Source organism: Clupea harengus, chromosome 16 (genome assembly GCF_900700415.2).
Source record: "Clupea harengus chromosome 16, Ch_v2.0.2, whole genome shotgun sequence".
In the NCBI taxonomy this organism is placed as follows: Eukaryota; Metazoa; Chordata; class Actinopteri; order Clupeiformes; family Clupeidae; genus Clupea; species Clupea harengus.
In genome coordinates, this window is record NC_045167.1 from 9104372 (window position 1) to 9119431 (window position 15060).

At 45.9% G+C, this 15060-nt stretch overlaps 1 protein-coding gene across 6 annotated transcripts in view; it reads left to right on the forward strand.

Annotated features, from left to right (window-relative positions):
* The window catches only part of LOC105891160 (kinesin-like protein KIF21A), a 42586-nt gene that overhangs the window by 17210 nt on the left and 10316 nt on the right, over nucleotides 1-15060 (forward strand). For 4 of the 6 annotated variants that reach the window (XM_031582454.2, XM_031582455.2, XM_031582456.2 and 1 more), the window contains exons 2-17: nucleotides 3433-3655; nucleotides 6111-6293; nucleotides 6656-6805; nucleotides 7122-7259; nucleotides 8116-8283; nucleotides 9275-9390; nucleotides 10204-10399; nucleotides 10726-10915; nucleotides 11024-11087; nucleotides 11338-11541; nucleotides 12482-12529; nucleotides 13219-13294; nucleotides 13557-13671; nucleotides 13895-14083; nucleotides 14304-14503; nucleotides 14795-14902. In XM_031582454.2, coding sequence (XP_031438314.1) covers nucleotides 3433-3655; nucleotides 6111-6293; nucleotides 6656-6805; nucleotides 7122-7259; nucleotides 8116-8283; nucleotides 9275-9390; nucleotides 10204-10399; nucleotides 10726-10915; nucleotides 11024-11087; nucleotides 11338-11541; nucleotides 12482-12529; nucleotides 13219-13294; nucleotides 13557-13671; nucleotides 13895-14083; nucleotides 14304-14503; nucleotides 14795-14902 — 2368 coding nt within the window. The remainder of the gene's footprint in view (nucleotides 1-3432; nucleotides 3656-6110; nucleotides 6294-6655; nucleotides 6806-7121; nucleotides 7260-8115; nucleotides 8284-9274; nucleotides 9391-10203; nucleotides 10400-10725; nucleotides 10916-11023; nucleotides 11088-11337; nucleotides 11542-12481; nucleotides 12530-13218; nucleotides 13295-13556; nucleotides 13672-13894; nucleotides 14084-14303; nucleotides 14504-14794; nucleotides 14903-15060) is intronic. The other 2 variants (XM_031582458.2, XM_031582459.2) reach the window with 1 other exon arrangement.

A 15060-nucleotide genomic window follows, 5' to 3' on the forward strand; every position in this document is an offset into this window, starting at 1 on the left:
AACCTGTCCCCTGTGAACTCCAGCTACACACACACACACACACACACACACACACACACACACTGTCCTCAGGGGAGCCTAACCTTTCCCTTGTGAACTTACAGCTCCTCTCATTAGTCTCTCAGCTTCCTCTCCCTTTTTTTCTTTCTTTGATTCCCTTTCTCTTTTTTCATTCAATTCCTCTTTCTCTCCCTCCCTTTCTTTTTTGTCCTTTCTTTCTTGCTTTCTCCATTATCGCTGTATATCAATGTATTTCTCTGTCACTCTTTGCCTCTCTCTCTCTTACTTTTTCTCTCAATCTCCTTCTTTCACTTATTCTTTATTTGTATGCTCTCTCTGTCTGTCTCTCTCTCTCTCTCTCTCTGTCTCTGTCTGTTCTCTGTCTTTCTGTTGGTTGTGAGTCCAGAGTAGGGATGCTAAATAGCTGCTCCCTGATGTCACTGGTTTCCAATGGCAGCTCTGTAGGCTGGGTTTGTGCAGTGAAAGCCCTGCTTCTCTAGCGACAGCAGCTACAGGGAAGACACACAGACTCAACAGAGTTTTTCAGAGTGTATTGTAGGCCTTGGATCCCACACCACAGACAGGAGATAGAATATCGTTATATATAATATAATTCATAGTTTAGATACCAGGTCATAGGTAGTAGGCTGGAGACTAGTTACAGCCGACAGTGTCCATGGAGACCACTATCCATATGCCTGTTGGCAAACGTTACAGGCTTCAGACAGCATATTACTGAGGCCAGTCTTGAGCTAGTTTTTCCGTTATCTGTGCCTATGTACAGCGGTGTAGAAATACAGCTTAGACTGCAGGGTTTTTCCTGCATAGAGAAAATGTGGGCGCGCGCCTAAGCTGTTTTCCCGAGCACCTAAGACAAAAAAAAAAGAAATTAAAAAAAAAGCTGTCATTCATGGCGCAATTTGGCTTAATGGTGTTTTGAGCCCTCACCGTCGACTTCAAGGCAGCAGCTGCCTGGAAGGTGCATCCCACCTCCCACTCCCTGAGCCAATCATTGAACAGAGGCTGCTCCAAGCCTGCCAGTTTAGAGAAGACGTTGGTTTGAATTTGAGGTTTGAGCAAGCAACTTAATAGCTTTTAGCTGTTTTAAACCAAGGCACTTTACTTAAAAAATTTAGTTTTCAACCTGCTTACAAATCTGGTTAAAACAACTAGTGAAGGTGTTTTAGAATAATATTAATGCCATATACAATAACTGACTTCATGTTAACACCACTAATTAATGTTAGCTATCTAATTATTTAGCGCAATGCTTGCATGAATCTACCGTAATTCGATTTTTAACCAAGGTAGCCTATTGTACTGCAAAATATTGTTTGCGACCTGTTTACAAATCTGGTTAAAAAGATAAAGGTGAGCTGTTATTTATAGATATGAATTATTTCTCAGGCATCTAATGGCTTACAGCTACCTGTAAAGCATCTAAACGTACAGAGTAAGGGAGGTTGACTGCTAAATACAGTACATTAAGGCAGCCAAATTTCATAATTTGTGTGTTCCATTTCTGACCACTGGTTAGTTCTAGATTCTATTGATATACATTTCAGTAGTTTGCATATATATGTAAAGAGGTCAACCTTGATAATCTTTGAACCATACATGATAGCACCATGGGGCTTGGACTATTGTCAATCTATTAGCCTATCTATTTGAATCTAAAGTGGAAGCAAAATGATTTCCTGAAGCACATCCCCCATTATTTATGAAATGGTAAAATGTAAGCTAATAAAGTGACACGGTAACACAGACTGTGCGCGCAATTTTTTTTTTAAGACCCATTTTGACCCAGGAAAAACCCTGGACTGATGATTTATAGACTTAAACAGCACAGACTGAACTTGCTAATGTGTTGGTTACTTTTACTTTAATTTCTATTTGAACTCATTTTGAAGTCGAATCTTTTCATTTTTATAATATAGACATTGGGCTGAAAATCATTTTTCTGTTGACTGTGAATGTTACCTGTAATATCTGTATGTGTGTTAGTGTGTGTGTGACTGATTTACTGTGTTTTCTGTGCATCTCAGAGTGTGTGTGAGCTGTTTGTGCCGATGAGTTGGATGAAAGGACAGACTGTGTGTGTCTGTGTGTGTGTGTGCAGGGAAATGGAAATTGGATTGCAAAAAGAAAAACAGGGAAAATAAGTTGATGAAATGCAGGGTGTGACTGTTTACCTAGTGTGTTTAAACCTCTTCCCTTCTCTCTCTCTCTGTCTCTCTCTCTCTCTCTCTCTCTTTCCTGCTTTTTCCCGCTCTTCCGCCCTCTCTCTCAGTCCGTCTCTCTCTTTCTCTGTTTCTTCACTTCTGGGAACAGGGAGCTCTCTGTGTGTATCTGCTGGAGTCTAAGTGAGGTGTGCATAAACACACACTCTCCTACAGTACGAATACACACCCGATACACACACACCAGATACATACAGACACACACACACACACACACACACCAGATACACACACATACATTCACACACACCAGATGTACACACACACACACCAGATACACACACACCAGATACACACTCATACATTCACACACACCAGATACACACTCATACATTCACACACACCAGATACACACACACACACATACACGCACACACACACACACACCAGATATACACATACACACACACACACACCAGATACACACACATACATTCACACACATCAGATACACACACACATACACTCACACACACCAGATACACACACACATACACTCACACACACCAGATATATATACACACACACACACACACACACACACACCAGATACACACACACATACACTCACACACACACACACCAGATACATACTCATACACACACATGCAGACTCCATACACACACAGTTCCTCCCATCTGATACTAACTCATTTTATAGAAGATTGCCAGCTGAACAGTTCAACCACACCTCACAGACACAAACACACACACACACACACACAGGAGGGGGTGTGTGTGTGTGTGTGTGTGTGTGTGAGAGAGAGTAAGAGCATGCTGAAGCTTGGCTTTTCTGAAATCTGGCCAGGTTCAGAGGGCATCTCCTACAGTTGTTAATTGATGTGCAGTGACCCGTTTCCTTTTGATAAGAGATGCATGATGATTCTCTCTCTCTCTCTTGGTATCTCTCTTCTGTCTTTTCCGCCACTCAAATCTTTTTCCTTTTCTTGCCATCACCTTGCGTGACCTCACTCTTTTTCAATCTCTTTTTGTTTTCGTTCTGACACTTTCCCTCTTCTTCCCTCTCCATTATACTCTCTTGATTTCCTTTTCTTTTTGCCTTTTTGTTTTTATATCTAGGTCTCTCTCTCTCTCTCTCTCTCTCTCTCTCTACTTCTGGTCAAGGAGTTGATTGTGTTGATTGGAGTGTTAACTGCTTGACTAACGGAGGGTTTAAACCCCTCTCTGGTAGGGTTCGACCTCAGCTGGCTCGTGAGAAGATTGAGGGATGCCACATCTGCACGTTCGTCACGCCGGGCGAGCCCCATGTGATGCTGGGAAAGGACAAGGCCTTCACCTACGACTTCGTTTTCGACATGGACTCCGACCAGGCCTCCATCTACGCCGACTGCACAGAGAAGCTGATCGAGGGCTGCTTCGAGGGCTACAACGCCACCATCTTCGCCTACGGACAGGTAGCCAGATCTCTCCTCTCTCCTCTCCTCTTTAAAACAGCACATGCAAGGCTCTATGTTAGCTCTGGGGAGGTTTCCTCACACTAGTGCGTGTGTGATGTGTGATGACTGTAAGCCTGTGTGACACTATGTGTTTGCTTGCACTGGGAAAACCAGCAGTCAGTCAGTCATGTGCATCACCTTTGCATAACTTTACAAAATGTACACAAAATGTTTACATGCTCTTGCTAGTTTCAAGCATTAACTTGCTCAGAACCAGTAATAAAATCTCAGTAACAAGTTATAATACCTTATTAAGATAATTAAGGACTGAAACGCTTGAAACAAGTGAAATGCTCTAACATAAAAAAAATGCCTGGTAAGAAGAAATATCTTCATATATTACCTTGATTTAAGATATTTCATCTTACTAAGATATCAATTTTTGCAGTGTGCGTACCATGTGTCCAAACTCCTCTACTGATCTTCAAGAGTGGTTGCACAATGAACACACACACACACACACATTCATATCAACCTCGGAGATAAGAAAACAAACAGGCCGTGAAGCCCTAACTGCTGCAGGCAGGTCTGGACAAGAGGGCCGTGGTTACGTGTTATCAGTGTGATAGATTAGCTGAGGGTGTGTGTGTGTGTGTGTGTGTGTGTGTGTGTGTGTGTGTGTGTGTGTGTGTGTGTGTGTGTGTGTGTGTGTGTGTGTGTGTGTGTGTGTGTGTGTGTGTGTGTGTGTGTGTGTGTGTGTGTGTGTGTGTGTGAGAGAGAACTTATAGCTGAGAGGGAGTGTGTGTACGAGTATGATAGATTAATTGAAGAACTGTGTGTGTGAGTGCACCTATAACAACTGCCATACAGCCAATGTGGCCGCTGAAATAGTTTTGCTCTAGATGACAAGGCATTTCCGTATGGATAAATGCTGTCTTAAGCTTTAATATCAGCTGATGATGTTTAATATGGGGCCAGATCAGATTCATGTTGTTGTGAGTCTTATGAGGGCTGGGCCGGGCTCCTCAGTGTGTTGGATGTGGAGGCCTGTTTTACAGGTTACATGTGCCTCTGCCTGAGGACATAATCAGTTCTGTTTGTCAGCATTTCTGTGCAGCTCACACTCCTAAAGCTCTCCTCTCCTGAACTCTACACAACTCAACTCAACTCGGCTCACACTCCTTTCGTCTCGTAATTGCAGTTCTATACTTCTCTCCTCTCCTCTCTTCTCCTCTCTCCTCTTCTCTTCTCTCCTCTCCTCACTCTTCTGCTCCTGTGCAGTCTCATGCACACATTCTGGTGTCCGTTAAGCTTTAAAAAATCTCCTTTTCCCTCAACAGTCCTTTTATCTCTCTTTCTTGTGTTCTCTCCTCTGCTGTTTTCTTCTTCTCTCTCCCCCCCTCTCTCTCCCCCCCAATCTTTCCCTCTCTCTCTCTCTCTCCCCTCTCTCTCCCTCTCCTACTCTTCTCTTTATTTCTTCATCCTCATCCATTCTCCTGTCGTCTCCCCATTATTCCCTCTCTCCAGTGCTCATGACATTCTCTTTCATGCCCTCAGTTGGAAGTTGGGAGTGTAAACCTGTGTGTGTGTGTGTGTGTGTGGGGGGGGGGGTAGTATATGTGAGTGTGCATCTCTTTGTGTGTGTGTAAGGGATGACGTGTGAATCTGGATTCGACATGGCATTCCTCTCTCTATCTCCATGGCAACAGAGACCCCCCCCTCCAAAATCTTTTGTTGGGGTTCTCACCCTAGAGCTGCACATTTATCCACTCTCACATTAACTTACTGTTTGCCTGACACTTTTAAGACTGGATTTCCGTGTGTGTGTGTGTGTGTGTGTGGTTGTTTATACTGGCTTGTGTATGTGAGTGTGCCATTATGTTCGTGGTCCTATACATCCGTGTGTGTGTAGGGGGGTGTATGGGTCTACAATTCCATGTGTGTGTATAGTTGTGTTTGTGTGTGTGTGTGTGTTTCACCCATTCCCTCCGGAAAGCCCCATCTGATCTCATAGCCCGTCATGTTATTTCTAATCCTCTGTGATCATAAGGGCTGTTCTGTGGGCTTACTGGCCTGCCCAGACCCATTAGGCCCCCTCAGATATGCCACTAATGAAGTGTGTGTGTGTGTGTGTGTGTGTCTGAGCTGGAAAATCCTCTGTGTGTGTGTGTGTGTGTGTGTGTGTGTGTGTGTATGTGTATGTGTAAGTATTCAATGTACCTGAGTTAGTTAAGAGCTACTCTGTGTTAGCGGTGAGTTAGTTAAGAGAAACACCTCTAAACCCTGAATGACCAGCACTGCTTGACTGTCCCACTAAAGCGACTTCTGGCTAATTTCAGGAACTTTTCTTTTCAACAAGCAACTTTTAATTCAATAACAAGTTTATGTAATCATAATGTTATTTTTGTTCAAGTTTATTATATCATTATGTAATTTTTCTTGTTTTCCTCCCCTCTCCTCCACCTCCTCCCAGACGGGTTCGGGGAAGACGTACACCATGGGCACAGGTTTCGACGTGAGCTTCGTTGACGAGGAGTTTGGAATCATCCCGAGGGCAGTTGCCCACCTCTTCAGTGGCATAGAGCAACGCAAGCAGGCTGCCATCGAGCAAGGAAAGCCCGTGCCTGAGTTCAAGATCAACGCCCAGTTCCTGGAGGTATGGGCGGGCTGGCGGGCATCTTTACACAGAAGGAAACAATGACTACAAGCATACAATAACTGTCCTTGGCAATATTGCAATAATGGACATCTCCTTATTTGTCTGTCTGTATTATGTATTTTGGATGAAAGTTGATTTAACAACTGGTTGGTTGTGTGACTGATTGATCGATTGATTAATTAATTGATTGATTGATTGATTAATTGATTAAACAGTGGACAGTGATGGGACAGTGTGTTCTCTCTCCCTGTGTAGCGGTATAATAAGGAGGAGTTAGAGCTGTTTGATTCTGCGCAGGACACAATCGATTGACAGCTAGATTGATTGATTGATGTATTGCCCTCTGCTACTCTGTGTAGCTGTACAATGAGGAGGTTTTGGATCTGTTTGACTCCACGCGGGACATGGAGGCTCGCAAGATGAAGTCCAACATCCGCATCCATGAGGACGCCAACGGAGGCATCTACACTGTGGGGGTCACCACACGCAACGTCACCTCAGAGGCAGAGGTTAGTGGGTGTGGGTGTGTGTGTGTGTGTGTGGGGGTGTGTGGGTGGGGGTGTGTGGGTGTGGGTGTGGGTGTGGGTGTGTGTGGGTGTGTGTGGGTGTGTGTGGGTGTGTGTGTGTGTGTGTGGGTGTGTGTGTGTGTGTGTGTGTGTGTGTGTGGGGGGGGGGGGGTGTGTGTGGGGGAGTAAAACACAAAGATGATTTGTCTTAAATTATTATATTTGTCTGAATAAAGAGTGAACTTTGCTTTTTCTTATACTATTATGTGCGCTTATAAACCTCTTGTGAAACACTCTCTCCTCTCTCTATCTCTCTCAGATGATCCAGTGTCTGAAGCTGGGCGCTCTGTCCCGTACGACTGCGAGTACCAATATGAATGCCCAGAGTTCTCGCTCTCACGCCATCTTCACCATCCACCTGTGCCAGGTGCGCGTCTGCACCAACGGCAATGACAAGGTATGCAGCCTTCAACACACCTCTGGGGGACCCTCTGGGGTACACAACCTTAAATATGTCTCTCTGAGTCTCATGAAGAGGTCTGCGCCAATGACAAGGTATGCAGCCTTCAACACACCTCTTAGATGGTCTGTGACACACCTCTGGGGGACACAACCTTAAATATGTCTCTGTGAGTCTCTTCTTTTAATAATCCTGATGGCGTTAAGGGCTTTTTGTGTTTAAGAGGTCAGGAATATTCTATTGTTTTGTATAATTCTGTGATTCCAGAATGTTACTTTTTGTTGTTGTAGGATTTTTAATATCCTGATATCATTTTGGGGTGAGCTGCTCCAGGCATAAACCGTTCGAAAATTGGAATGCCATTGGCACTCGTTTTTTCACGTAGTGTCACACTCTTGGAGTGTTCAGTGCACTCTTGGCACTCCAGCTGAAGAGACAGAGTGTGACGTCAGCCTAACTGGAAAAAAACGAACTGTTTTGGGAAAGTTCAATAGCTGCAGACTAATCCGTGAATTACAGGAGATAATTAGTAATTCAACAAAATCACTTGCAAAGTATTCAACATCATCATCATCATCCTCACTGTTGTCATGATCTTGAATTAAACATAACACAGACAACCGTGTTGAAATTGGGTTTATGTCCATTTTCAACCATACAAAAACTGTTTAATTCATAGAGAGATGGAACACTGTTTTTTCAAACTACATAGCGCCATTCCAGAGTGCCAGGTTGAATTTACGAACGCACCGTTGGAGTCTTCAGGGAGTTTGGAAAGTTCTGGTCGTGTAGCTGTACAAACAGGAAGTGCCTGTTTTTAATCCCCTCCCCCTCTGTTCTTCGCTCCTCCCAGGATGGAGAGACAGACAACCGTCTGGCCAATGGCTCGTCTGACATGAACGAGTTTGAGACGCTCACAGCAAAGTTTCACTTCGTGGACCTGGCCGGGTCCGAGCGCCTGAAGCGGACCGGCGCCACCGGAGACCGGGCCAAGGAGGCCATCTCCATCAACTGTGGCCTGGTGAGAATCTGCCCCACGAGCTACTCTTCTGCCCCTCTGGGGGGTAAAACTCCTCTGGGGCGTAAAACTCCTATGGGGCTCTAAGTATAGTAATCATTTCATAAGAACATGTAATTCCCCTTTTCCTTCGTCGCTCCTGCCCAGCTGACGTTGTCCTGGCCCCTGCATGTTTTCCATGTGTGGCATTTTAGGGCACCTTAGGGGCACCCAGGGCATCAACTTGGCAGCGCCCTATTCCTCAGTCTCTGCTCAAAGCAAGGAATGTCTCGCACGACAGAATGCTCCGAGCTACCAGATGATGAGTAAAATGAAATAATATGTATGATCATAACATAATGCTTGTGCACATCCAAGTTTTGAAAAGGAGAGTTATAGTCATGCTGTTATTATAAAAGTAGGCTGCAATTTTACCTTCTCTATCTGAGTCCTGCCCTCCCTTTTAGTTGGATGACCGTGATATTCTTAATAACTGCTTCGGCTCTTCGGCGCCTGAAAATGAAATTCCCCCGCAGGGCATCCCTACACCTTCACTGTGGCGATATGTGTAGTAGTATGACATTTTAATTTGGTGTGCCATCAAATACTGGCAAAGGATTTTTTATTGGACTATTCCGGCTCCCGTTTGATATAAATAAACTGTAATAAGAAAGAACTGTAGTGGAAAAAATACAGTTATCCAGAGATTCAATGCCAGTGGGGTCTGAATAACTGTGTGTCAGAGGTGCCCGGGCATTGGGAGGGTAAAGTGTCGAGGGACTGACCCAGGCGTTACCCTGGCAACAAACTTTCCTCTGGCCAGTCTGTCATTCCACACCAGTGCCTCAAATCCACCTGTTGCCAAGGAGCAGAGCTGCAGCGAGGGTGCCCCCTGGTGGTCAGATTGGTTAATGCAGGTCCACAAAAATTAACTCTTGTGTGTTTGTTCCACTGTGAGTATCTATAACAACTGCTGTGTGTTTGTGTTTGTTTGTTTGTTTGTGGTATTCACCAGCTGGCCCTGGGGAACGTGATCAGTGCTTTGGGGGACCGTAGTAAGCATTCGACCCACGTGCCGTACCGAGACTCCAAACTCACACGGCTCCTCCAGGACTCTCTTGGAGGGAACAGGTGAGTGTCTCGAGAGAGAGGGAGGGGGGTGTTGGCTAACAGGTGGTTGTCTCAGGGCATCCAAGGGTTAGGAGGGGAGGTCGGGTTAGGGCTGGGGTTGTTGGCCAACAGGGGAGAGTCAACACCCCCCTCAGACACACACTCACTCCTCCTGTGAATGGGCATTTCTGTGTGCAAACTGTCTTCTCCAGCATTGTGATTATTAACAATTACATACTCAGGAAATACCATCTTCTTCCCTGAAGTCCTTTGATAATACTTAAACTTTGTCATCATAGTGTTCGAGTTTTTCAACTGTACATTCAGTTTCCCCAGTGGCCATATAGGGATGCATTAGTCCACTGTAATAACAGCATAAGCCAAGCTGGCCCTCATTTCTTCAGGGGTTAGTGATGATGAGCGGTCTTAGTTCTGTGTCTTTATTTTTATTTAATATATTTTATATTTGTACAAAGTTTTACTTACCATCACAGACATAGACGTGTATTAGTTTAATAACTGTAATATGAGACCATAAAGCCCAGCTAGCCTTCAAGTTCAGTAGTGATTATTTTCTTCATACAAAGTTTTCCAAACCATCACATACATAGAGGTGTATCAATTTTACAGTGGCCCTTTCAGACCAGGAAGCCCAGCTAGGCCCCATGTCCTTTATTGATTATCCACAGTTGCTCTGTGTTAGTCATGATATTGATCATTCTGTTCTTGAAACCTCAGTCAGACGGTGATGACCGCCTGTATTGATTATCCACTAGTTGCTCTGCGTTAGTGATGATGGTTGTGATCACTCTGTTCTAACCCTAACCCTTACAGTCAGACGGTGATGATCGCCTGCATCAGTCCGTCTGATCGTGACTTCATGGAGACGCTGAACACGCTGAAGTACGCCAACCGGGCGCGGAACATCAAGAACAAGGTGGTGGTGAACCAGGACCGGGCCAGCCAGCAGATCAGCGCCCTTAGAACCGAGATCGCCAGGCTACAGATGGAACTCATGGAGTACAAGACGGTGAGATTGGGTGGGGGGGTGAGAGAGAGAGAGGTGAATGAATGTAATGATCAGTGAAGGAGAAGAGATATGATCCAGAGTTTCCAACTTTCAAGGCTGACTTGGCATAACAATTTTGAGATTGACCAAAACAGGTGTTTTTTTTTGTCGTAAGATGCTTTGAAGTCAATAGAACTTTTTTTCATGTTGGCACAAGACGGGACATGCCTCCCGCCAAGCCTGAAGACCAGATCAGAATCCTTAGAACCGTGATCTCCATTTGTGTGTGTGTGATGTATTTATGTCTGTGATGTATTTGTGTGTGTGACATGTATTTGTGTGTGCAGGGTAAGCGCATGATAGGAGAGGACGGTGTGGAGAGTGTGAATGACATGGTGCATGAGAATGCGATGCTGCAGACAGAGAACAGCAACCTGCGCATGCGCGTGAAGGCCATGCAAGAGACTATCGACGCCCAGAGCACGCGCCTCACACAGCTCCTCAGCCAACACGCCAGCCAGGCTCTCAGCAACGCCGGTGAGTGCACCTCGGACCAGTGCTTTCATGTAACATGTATCGTTCTCGCTTTAAATGCACTGGTGATGGACTCATTATTTGCTTTTGTTTTTTGTTTTGTTTTTGTAGGTGAGGGAAGCGAGGAGATTGGCAATATGATTCAAAACTACATCAAGGAGATTGAAGAGCTGAGGTGAGACTACACTTAAATGCTTGTTTGCTAGCCAGACACACTGCCGTGAAGTTATCTGATTTATTAAATAATGCATTTACATATGTCTGTGTACATTTGTGTGGTTAAATCCTTTATCGTGCTCTGCCTGATCCTATGCTATTGTCTTGTTGTCTGATTGGTTAAACTTGTGATCAGTAATGTTTTCTTTTCCTCTGATTGGTCAAACCCCTGATTTGTGATCTTTTCCTGCGCTGTAATTGGCCGGCAGGGCGAAGCTGCTGGAGAGTGAAGCGATGAGTGAGAGTCTGAGGCGGAACCTGTCCCGGGCCTCCACGCGCCCCTCCCTCTACGGGCCGCCTGGGAACTTCTCCTCCGCCCACGGCGCCCCCGAGAAGGAGGCCTCGGAGATCCTGGAGATCGCCAAGAAGGACCTGGAGAAGTTGAAGAAGAAGGAGAAGAAGAAGAAAAAGAGGTGTGTGTGTGTCCTTGTTTTGCCTTTGTCTTTCTCTGCCATGTTCAGACAAGTGTGAGTACACCTATGGTAAAGAGGTGTGCGTGCGTTCGTCTTTCATCAGGACGGATGAAAGTGCATTTCAGCACCTAAGTGCGTGTTGGGGCGTCTTTACTGTTGTCAAGGTTAAGGAGTGCGTGTGGGTGTATGATGTGCATGCGTGCGAGTTCTCTTTATCATGTTAGAACTGGTGTAGACGCATCAAAGCTGCCATGCAGCCGCAGGAGAGGGTGTGTGTCAGAGAGTGTTGTCACGATAAACTGTGTGTGTTGTGGCTAATAAGTGACTGGCGCCATGCCAGTTCTGCCCCCTTCACACCCCTAGCGTCTAATGATTTGTTGCCATGAGACGTACCAAGGGGATGTGTGTGTGTGTAAGTGTGTGTGTGTGTAAGTGTAAGGGGTAATTTGTTTGAATGGCTGTAGTGATAAATGCTTAGTGTTACAGCACAATGATTATGCCACAATGATAGGGGAGGAAGATCTGAGCCAAGACTAGAGGTGTGTGTGTGTGTGTGTGTGTGTGTATGGTCAGCCTATTGTCAGACTTTGGTGCATAGTGATTATATTAGTTTGTATGTTTGTAGTACCTCTCCCCACTTTTATCTGTCTCTCTCTCAAATTTTTTTTATCTCCTTCACTCTCTCCTTCTGCTCTCTCGCTCTCCTTCTCTTTCTCGTATTCCCTCCCTGCTAACTCTCTCTCCTATTCTCTTTTTCTCCCTCCCTTCTCTCCTCTTTCTCTCCCTCTTCTCGTTCTCTCTTTCTTTCTCCCTTTCTCTCTCCCCCTCTTCTCATTCTCCCTCCATCCCTCTCTCCATCACTCCCTCACTCCCCTGGTCTCTCTTGCTGCTGCTCTCTCCCCCTGTATGTGCCTCGCCCCCTCCCTCACACACACTGAAGGCTTCAGCACCTGGAGGAGAGTCACTCAGAGGAGCAGGACCACGACAGGTTTGCCCAGTCATGACCCCCCCACCCCCAACTCACCCCCACTCACCCCCGACCTGCACTGGAGTAACACCCCACCCCACCCCACCCCTACCCCAAGTCTGTCTGTCTGTCGGTCTCTATCTCTTTCCTCCTTAACCTTGATTCTTGTGGTATTTGTGGGTCTCCATAGAACAATCAGGGCTCATTCACTCTGTGGGTCAGCTGACTAACCCCGTGGAGTTTAACTTTTCACCTATAACCTTTGACCTGCAGGGTGAGTTTGTGTAATCGCCAGGGCAGAGATTCCTGAATACTGACGGCCTTCAGTTCTCTCTGACCAGGAGAGGTGGGGTTTAACACCTGGTGACTGTTGCTGCAGTAACTACCTGTACCAGTACTGTAGTTTCCCACAGTAACTATAGATTGTTGTAGAACATGGGAATTACTGACAACAATGACTATCACCATGTATTACTTTTGCCTGAATAAGTGCAAACTTAAAATCACTCACAATGTCAACAGTAACCCATTTACCCCATCAGTAATCTTCTTGCTAGTAATGCTGATTGATTTTACACTTCTGTGAAATTTCCCATGATTCTGAGGATGCTTATGGCTAATGTGACGTACTGCCCTGCACCCCTGCCGTGTGTGTGTGTGTGTGTGTGTGTCAACAGTCTCACAGTCTCACATTCTGTTTCCTCCTGTAGTGTGGTCAAAGAAGAAACGCCAGACAACGATCAGGAGAGGGAGGGGCATGAACGCACCAGTGAGGAGGCAGAAGGGGTGGGTCAACATGGAGTGTGTGTGTGTGTGTGTGTGTGTGTGTGTGTGTGTGTGTATTTGTGTAGGCATACCTGTGTGTGTGTATACGCACATTGGATGATGTATTTGTGTAGGCATACCTGTGTGTGTGTATACGCACATTGGGTGATGTATTTGTGTAGGCATACCTGTGTGTGTGTATACGCACATTGGATGATGTATTTGTGTAGGCATACCTGTGTGTGTAAAAATGTATATTTATTCATCTGTTTGTGTTTCACAGGAGGGCAGTGACCATGATGAAGGAGAGGAGAACGAGGGAGAGGATGAGGACAGTGAGATGGAGGGGGAGGAGAGCTTAGACGAGTCTGACTCTGAGCTGGACGAGAAAGGGGAAGGTCAGACACCACTCTGCTCATCTACGTAGTGCGTGTGTGTCGGACAATTCTGACTCTGAGCTGGACGAGAAAGTGGAATTACTCTGCTCATCTATGAACAGTATAGTTTGGGCTCTGTGTGTGTAATTTGTGTGTACGTACGCAAATCAGATTAATCTGATTGAGCGTGCGTGTGCGTGTGTGTGCATGCGTACGGATACTTCATCTCTTATGTGTCCTACAGAGAACTTCCAGGCGGACCTGGCCAACATCACGTGTGAGATCGCCATCAAGCAGAAGCTCATCGACGAGCTGGAGAACAGCCAGCGGAGGCTACACACACTCAAGCAGCAGTACGAGCAGAAGCTCATGATGTTGCACACCAAGATTAGAGACACACAGCTGGAGAGAGACCGCGTGCTGCACAACATGGGTGTGTATACACACACACACACACACACACACACACACACACACACACACACACACACACACACAACAGTACGAGCAGAAACTTGTGATGTTACAGACCAAGATAAAAGATCACTACAACATGCCCGTAAACTTGAAGCCTGATATCAGAAATAGAGACCGTAAAATACATGGTGTTGTTAAGGGAAGTGAGACCCTGACCCTGTGTGATTGGTGCGCAGGCTCGGTGGAGACGTGTACGGAGGAGAAGGCGAAGAAGATCAAGGTGGAGTACGAGCGCAGGCTAAGCTCCATGAACAAGGAGCTGCAGAAACTCCAGTCAGCCCAGAAGGAGCACGCCCGCTTACTGAAGAACCAGACCCAGTACGAGAAACAGCTCAAGAAACTACAGCTGGACGTGGGAGAGATGAAGAAGACCAAGGTGTGTGTGTGTGTGTGTGTGTGTGTGTGTGTACTGAAGAATCAGTGCAGTATGAGGAAACGGCTCAAGAAACTACAGTGTGTGTGTGTGTGAAGGTGTGTCAGTATAAGTTAAAGACAGAGTGAGTTCCTGGCTGATGAAGAACCAGTGCAGAGGGGTGGGGGTGTGTGTGTGTGTGTGTGTGTGTGTGTGTGTGTGTGTGTGTGTCTGGGTACCTTTAGTCTTGTCACTGTTCCACCTGTTCCCTGGCTTTTGCATTGTCACAGTGACCCCCATGTGTGTTCTGCGCAGGTTAGCCTGATGAAACAGATGAAGGAACAGCAGGAGCGGAACCGTGCCACTGAAACCAAGCGGAACCGAGAGATCGCCACGCTGAAGAAGGACCAGCGCAAGCAGGAGGTGAGCTAGAGAGCCACCATGTCATCACACAACTGACACATGAGCCCCACTGATCAACACACACACACACACACACACACACACACACACACACACACACACACACACACACACACAGGTATACTGATTTCCTGGAGGCATTTTGCCCCTGTTTAACT